This window comes from Octopus bimaculoides, chromosome 2, assembly GCF_001194135.2.
Source record: "Octopus bimaculoides isolate UCB-OBI-ISO-001 chromosome 2, ASM119413v2, whole genome shotgun sequence".
Taxonomy (NCBI): Eukaryota; Metazoa; Mollusca; class Cephalopoda; order Octopoda; family Octopodidae; genus Octopus; species Octopus bimaculoides.
The window spans coordinates 131,768,510-131,776,826 of record NC_068982.1 but is presented as its reverse complement, the minus strand read 5'-3'; the positions used below and the strand labels follow the sequence as shown (position 1 = coordinate 131,776,826).

General features: G+C 38.0%; 1 protein-coding gene across 1 annotated transcript in view; it reads left to right on the top strand.

Annotated features, from left to right (window-relative positions):
* Window positions 1–8,308, top strand: part of LOC106867962 (mitochondrial dicarboxylate carrier) — a 67,425-nt gene extending 59,117 nt beyond the window's left edge. The window contains exons 6-9 of the mRNA XM_014913044.2: window positions 566–658; window positions 1,500–1,580; window positions 3,349–3,405; window positions 6,476–8,308. Coding sequence (XP_014768530.1) covers window positions 566–658; window positions 1,500–1,580; window positions 3,349–3,405; window positions 6,476–6,571 — 327 coding nt within the window. The 3' untranslated portion in view covers window positions 6,572–8,308. The remainder of the gene's footprint in view (window positions 1–565; window positions 659–1,499; window positions 1,581–3,348; window positions 3,406–6,475) is intronic.
* Window positions 8,309–8,317: the final 9 nt, after the last annotated feature.

The following is an 8,317-nucleotide window of genomic DNA, read 5'->3' as shown; positions in this document are numbered from 1 at the left end:
ACAACAGATTGGAGCCTGGTGCAGCCATCCGGTTTGTCAGTCCTCAGTCAAATCGTCCAACCCATGCTAGCATGGAAAGCGTATGTTAAACGATAATGATGATGATGATGATGACGATGGGCTTCTTTCAGTTTCTGTCTACCAAATCCACTCACAAGGCTTTGGTCGGCCCAAGACTATAGTAGAAGACACTTGCCCAATGTGCCACACAATGGGACTGAACTCGGAATCATGAGGTTGGTAAGCAATCTACTTACCACACAGCCACTCCTGCACCTAAACATATATTATGGGTTTTTTTTCAGATTCTGCCTACCAAATCCACTCACAAGATTTTGGTGACCCTGCCGCTATAGTAGGTGGTTGAAGTCTTCAATTTGTGTTCCAACAACTTTGTTATTGGAATAACTTATATGGTTTTTTTTGTCTTATTATTTTAGATTGTTGCATAACATTTAGTTTTACTATTATTTATTCTCTGAAATATTTCAGAAACTGTTTACAGTTGTTTTCCTAATTTATTTGGTGTGTGATGTGAAGTCTTACATATTTCTTTGAATTTCAGCTTGCTTGTTATGACCAGATCAAATCATCTCTTCTGGGCACAGGTTTCTTCTCAGACAATCTTGTCACACACTTTTCTTCCAGTATTATGGCAGTAAGTACAACACAAAAGTTTGTCATATTTTATTCATGTATGTATGTATGTATGTAGGTATGTATGGATGGGTGGATGGACGCATGCATGCATGCCAGCTATATATTCTTCTGAATTACTCACAACTACAATGGAAATTCTAAAGAATAAGCTTTAAAAGACAACTCAAATTCAACTGAAGTTTCAGTGGAATTTGTTACAACCCCCCCTCCCCCTAAAAACGCAGTCACTTAAAATATTTTTACCCACTACAAATCAAGAACATATTTTAGTCTTGAGATCTTATTCCTCAAATGGCTACAACGGAAATGCATTTTTTACTCACTCTACCAGGAATCCATGTTCTGTTGACTTTGGTAGTTCTTCAGGTTTTATGTTGTGTGTCTCTGCCAATAACATCAATGCTGCTGGGTGGTTTTCATCTTCTTTTTGGATGCAAATCCTCCAAAGTATAATATCTGATATGGCTTGGTGTCCAGAGTGATAACAGCAGCCAGCAAAGCTAGCTCTGCATTGAATAAGACTAGCCAAGGGAATGGAATGCATCCAAAATAATATTTACCATATTTCTGGGCATGGAAAATATAAAAAAAGAAATTGCCTTGAAAATTACTTTTGTGTCTTCCATGATACTAGTTGAGAGTCACAGGACAGTTAAAATGAAGAGTAGCAAACCCCTAATTAGGTATCAAGTGTCTGGTGATTTCTCTCAACAATTGATATGAGCAATTTCGAAAGAAGGTTATAATTTACATCACATTAAAATGGAATTTGTTTCATTGAACCCAGTGGGTTAATACCCAAAGGATTGTTTTCATATCTACTTATATTTCCATTGCAGGGTACAATTGCAACTCTTCTCACTATGCCTCTAGATGTCATGAAAACAAGAATTATGAATGCTCCACCTGGAACATACAAGGTAAAAATTATATACTCAAAACAAAAAACTCTAATTAGTGTAATTAATATGAAATTGCATGATTGTTATCTGAAGCTCTTGCTCTCTCTCTCTCTCTCTCTCTCTCTCTCTCTCTCTCTCTCTCTCTCTATATATATATATATATATATATATATATATATATATATATATATACACACACACACTTCACACATGCACACACAGATTATATGTGTCCTCATGGAGGTAATAAGTGACTGAGACCTTTGACAATATGCCATGCTTGAAAAGAAGACTAATCAAGACAAGTGAAATCGTAGTTGTGGCCAATGCCAGTGTTATGTAAAAAGCAGCCATTACACTCTTGGAGTGGTTGGCATTAGGAAGAACATCCAGCCATAGAAACCATGCCAAATCTGACTGGAACTTGGTGCAGCTCTCCAGCTCACCAGCCCTGGTTAACCATCCAACCTATGCCAGTATGGAAAGAGATGCTAAATGATGATGATGTATATATTATTGTCATTGTTTACCATCTGTTTTCCATGCTGGCATGGATTGGATGGTTTGACAGGAATTGGTAAGGCTGCACTAAGCTCCATTGTCTGTTCTGTCATGGTTTCTCCAGCTGGATGTCCTTCCTAACACCGGTTACTTTACAGAGTATATAGTTAATGTGTACAGATGTGTGTGGCTCAGTGGTTAAGGTGTTGCACTCACGATTGCGAGATCATGGGTTCAGTTCCCAGACCGGGTGTTGTGTTTTGTTCTTGAGCAAAACACTTCATTTCTTGGTTTTCATATCGTCATCTGACATGTGGCACCTGTTGCACCTGTACAGGTAAAGTCGATTTGATGGAGGGAGTGAGTGTATGTCTACACAAACATTTGATCACTATAAACAAATTATCTGTGTGGTTGTTCGGTAAGAAATTGTCGAACCCTCATACATTGTCTAATGACTGGAGAATCCATCATCATCATATATGCATTTAATTATATGTGTGTGTGTTTGTGTTTCCTTGTCTTTATATGATGGGACAGCTATAAATGATTGTCATCATCATAGTCCCTCATTTCCAGTCTCCCATGAAAACGAGTCCAGCCAGAAGGTAATATTACCTCACTTAGAAATTGGTGAGGATTGATGATAGGAAATTCAGCCAACCCAAGAAAATCTGCTCCAATGAATTTCATCTGACTACTGCAAGTATGGAAAAGTGGATTTAAAAATATGGTGGTTGTGGTGATGGTAGTGCTGCTGCTGGTGAAGCTCATTTTTTGGCCTGATGCCCTTCCTGTCACCAACTCTCCCCCTTTTTCTAAGCAAGGTATTTCTCCATGATTGAACGGTTTATGGAACATTGGGAATGAATCTAATCAAAAGTGGACATTAAAATGATGTCAAACTCTGTTCTATAAAAGGAAAATGCACACAATTTATAGTAAACTAGATTAGATTTTTACAAAGAATTTAAAAGAGAAAATCAACTTTGTTAAGTGATACAAATATTTAGACCAACTCTCTTTCTTTCTTTCTCCTCTCTCTATGTCTCTTTCTCTCTCTCACTAATCTACAAACACTAAGTGAATTTATGTTCTTTGAACTGATTCTAAACATTGGAAGCCCTAGTAATCATTTTTCATTTGAAATGTAAACAACTCTGACCAATTCCATTTCAACAGATAATTCTTTAATGTTAAATGTTCTTAAAAATGCAAGTTTGTCATTCATAAATTCTACCATATTGTTTTATTTTGTTTTCTTCTATTCTTTTCTTTTTTTCAGAACATTCTAGCCTGTGCTATTGAGATTAGCAAAAATGGTCCATTAGGTTTTTTTAAAGTAAGTATAAATGTTAATTTCTGAAAAATTCAACAAAAGAATTCCCTGGAATAGAAAGATTGTTGTGAATCTATTGAAAATCCCATCATCATCATCATCATCATCATCATCATCATCATCATCGTTTAACGTCCGCTTTCCATGCTAGCATGGGTTGGACGATTTGACTGAGGACTGGTGAAACCAGATGGCTACACCAGGCTCCAATCTGATTTGGCAGAGTTTCTACAGCTGGATGTCCTTCTTAACGCCAACCACTCAGAGAGTGTAGTGGGTGCTTTTACGTGTCACCTGCACGAAGGCCAGTCAGGTGGTACTGGCAACGGCCACGCTCAAAATGGTTCCCATAAATAAAATATTCTCTCGTGTGTTGTATGCTAAATCTATACTCTCAGGAAGTGGGTAGTATTGGTAAAATCTCCAGCACACTTTCTTACATTGTAATTCTTCATTAACTGAGGTTAAAGATGCTGTATGATTCTGAAAGAATTTGCATCCAGTGCTGCAACACAAGATTCACATCAACTATGCATCATCTCTGATTCAAAGGGGAACTGCATGACTATATTGTATATGTATGTGTGTGTGTTTGTGTTTGTGCTCCCACCCCACTATTTGACAATTGGTTTGGTTTGTTTAGGTCCCTATATTTGTAGTTTGGCAAAATGGACTGATTGATTGAGTATTAGATTTTAAAAGAACATAGATACAGAAGTTGATTTGTTTAACTGAGTTCTCTAAATAGTTGCTACACTCTGTTTTGAAATGAATGCAGTTCTCTGAACATAGTAATTCTTTTCTTAAATGTTTTTGTTGAGACTGCCTTTTATTTCAATCAGTTTTGAAAATAATGAAGAATTTAATAAACTAACATTGTCATTATTAAAATGATGCATGAAACATGAATTAGTATGTAATTTTAATGGAAGTTTTAGACGACTTTAAACAGGAAATTTGTAGCATAGAACTAGGTTAACTCTAAGACCCTTCGATTCTAGACCTTGCTTCTATACCTCAAACTTCTCTAGTTCTGTTAGTGACTCAGCTATAAGAGCAAGGTCATCAGCATAGAGGAGCTCCCAGGGACAGCCTGTCTTAAATTCCTCTGTTATTGCCTGGAGGACTATGGTAAACAAGAGGGGGCTGAGCATTGATCCTTGGTGAACCCTTGCTTGTACCCTGAATTCTTCATTGTATTCATTGCCAACCCTCACCTTACTGGTAGCATCCCTCCCTGTACATAGCTTATACAGGGATGTGTCCCTAGTTTCCACATTGACCACCAGATAAAGAATCAGGGAACCCAGTCAAAGGCTTTCTCCCAGTCAACAAAGGCCAAGTACAGAGGTTTATCTTTGGCTAAGTATTTCTCCTGCAGCTGCCTTATCAGAAATATAACATCAATGGTGCTTCTGCCTGGCACAAAACCAAACTGTATCTCATCTAGGCTAACTCCTCCCTAATTAGTTAGGCTATGACTCTGTCCGTAACTTTCATCATCTGATCCAACAATTTGACACCTCTGTAATTATTTCTATCTAAGGCATCACCTTTACCTTTGTAGCAGTTGACTATGGTGCTGCTACACCAGTCATTGGGTATGACTCCTTCGTGGTCCATGAATATGGGTGACTATAACCCACACCGTCAGATATTTTAAGCATCTCAGTGGTGATTCCTGATGGATTGGGGGCTTTCCCTGTCTTTATATCCTTAATTGCTTTATCTACCAAGGTACTGTCAATTTGGATAGCTGGTCCCTCAGTTGGGTCAACATTTGGCAGACTCTCCTCTTCCCATTCATTCTCCATATGCATCAGTCTTTCATAATGGCATTTCCAAGCCTCTTTCTTTGCAGAATCATTAAATGCAAGTGCACCATCATCCATTCAGACACATTTCTCTCCTATGATATCACAGTTTTCTCTCACACACTGTCTTGCAATCTGAAACACTTCAATTCTTTGGTCCTCACATCACTGAACATAGGCAAACTTCTTCTTTTCTGCTTCTCCTTTGGCTAGATATACCTGTTGCCTAACTTCCTTTCTCACTATTACCTGCTACCCCCACTCTTCCAGTCCTTCCAGGCCTGTTTCTTTGCTCTAATGGCCTTTTCTTCCACATCATTCCACCACCACAATATTACCACCCACAGATTTGGTCTGTGGCTCTCAGCAAGCTGTCCCATAGGAATTCCCAGTTGCCCTTTATGTCACAAGTTTGTAGCTCCTCCTCCCTCTCATCAAATTTCTCACTTAGGATGTCCCTAAATCTCTGAGCACATGAAGGGTTCTTAAGCTTCCAAATCCTTCTTTTCCAGATTGGTCTGCTTCTGGTCTGGAGTCTAAAATCACTAGCAACTAGTCTATGCTGGGGGATACATTCTTCACCAGGGAGGGTCTTTGTATTTAAGAGCAACCATGCATCCTGCTGCCTGGTGAGAATGTAATCGATCTGGCTAGCATAACCACCTGATTGGTAGGTTATCAGGTGGCTGGTCGGCTTCCTGAAGTTGTTGCAGATCAACAGGTTATTTGCATTACAGAACTCCAGTAGCCTTGTTCCCTCTTTGTTTCGTGAACCAGTTCCATGGCCCCCATGTACACCATGGAAAATACCTGGCTGTTGCCCACCATGCACATTGAAGTCCCCAGCCATGAAGATGAGATCCTTGTCATTTGTCTTAGAGGTAGCCTGCAGGAGAACATCATAAAAATGGTCCTTCTGTTCATTTGGTTGGCCTGCTTGTGGGGCATAAGCAGAAATAACTGACACTATGCTATTCTGCAAGACTAGCCTGAGCTTAAACACTCTATTGCTCACTCTGACTATCTGTATGACCTTATCCACCCGTTTCTCTGCAAGAAGTATGCCCACACCACCTACCCCATCACTGTTACCTTCCCAGAAGATTCTATACCTATGAGTTTTGCCTGTGAGGAATCTGGCTGAAGCCCCTCTCCACCTTATCTCTTGGATGCAGCATACATCAACATGCCGCCTTTCATTATATTTCTGTACTTCTAATTCAGTTTTTAATTGATCCTATTTTGTTGTTTATTTGCAGGGTTTCATACCAGCCTTTGTACGACTTGGTCCACACACTGTTTTCACATTCATCTTCCTTGAACAAATTCGAATGAATTTTGGCGATGATGTATAATACCACTTTGACTTTTAGTGAATAGAACTCTGTACTTAGGTTTGGTTCCTTGTTTTAGCTTCTTGTAAAAAAAAATTGAATATATTTGGTGGGTTTAGTAAATATTTGGCTCATTACTATAAAAAAACTTTTGTAAGAGGAAATTTTATTTTATAACTGAAATGGTATTTATTTTAAATAAGTGAAATTTATATTAATTGATTTCTACTGTTTTATGAAGTCTACACACTGTCAACTGCTCTTAGGGAGGTAACTTGTATTCTTTATTACAATCAGAGAGAGAGGTGACTTATTTCTCCTTTGCTGTTACACACTCACAAGTGTCTTATTCCTTACATTGCAGATAACATTACCGATAACATTTTTCACTTTTTCATGGCTGTCAAAAGTGACTGACATACTTTACCTTTCTAGTCAAAAGATATTGGACTGTTTTATAATTGCAGTCACACGTGAGCAACTGTCTGTTTTTACACCATTGTTATTACAATTTTGTGATAGCATTTTCCATCACAGTTACACGCATATGACATGAATTTATCTTCCAATGTATACAATCAAATGTTTTCTATCATTCACAAGACAGCTTATGCAATTTGAGTAATGCTTGAATGCTTGTTTTTGCTATTGCAATCATATCTGCATGATAGTTTTTGCCCTTGCAGTCATACTTGTAAGAAATCCTTCACCATTTCAGTCAGATTCATATGAAGGCTATTTTCAGCTCAGTTGTACTTGTATGACAATCATTGCCTTCTTTTGCCATTGCATCATATTTGTATAAAGGTTGTTATCACTGTAGTCATACTTTTATGACAGCTTTACAATTTCAGTCATAATTGTATGAAGGCTTTTTTGATTGCAGTCATACTTGTATGAAGGCTTCTTCCATTGTGGTCCTATCTGTATGAAGGCTTTTCCACTGCAGTCATACTCGTATGAAGTCTTTCCATTTAGTCATACTTGCATGAAGGCTTTTCGTATTGCAGCCATACTTGTATAAAGGCTTTTTCCATTGTGCTCATACTTGTATAACATAGCAAATTGATACATTAGGACATTGAATATAATTCCTCTCATATTTGATGCATTATATTCAGCAGTATTTGTTCTAACTCTCTGCACTCTGAGTTCAAATCCAACCAAGGTCAACCTTGCCTTTCATCCTTTCAGAATCAATTAAAAAAGTACCAATCTAAGGTGATGGATTGGCAGAATTATTAGATCAGGCAAGGTGCCTTGCACTACCTATTTTGGCTCTTAGTGTTCTGACAGCAATCCTGTGACAACACTAGTGCCAAGCTGTATCAGCCCAAGTTGGCTTTTCTCTTGGATAAACACTGGTGGCATGGAGAGGGGAAACTTACATGTGTGGACAATTGCCAGATTCTTCAAAATGTCTTACTCAGGCCTGCCCATTAGTCTGCATAATCATCATTGTCCAACATTGTACCACTACCTCTCTTATACCTTTGTGAAGGTTTTTTTGCATTGCAGTCATACTTGTATGAAGACTTTTAAAAGTGCAGTCATACTTGTATGAAGGCATTTTTCAATTTAGTCATACTTATATGAAGGCATCTTCCATTGCAGTCATACCAGTATGAAGGCTTTTTCTATTGCAGTCATACTAGTATAAAGGCTTTTTCTATTGCAGTCATACTAATATGAAGGCTTTTTCCATTGCAGTCATACTAGTATGAAGGCTTTTTCCATTGCAGTCGTACTAGTATGAAGGCTTTTTCA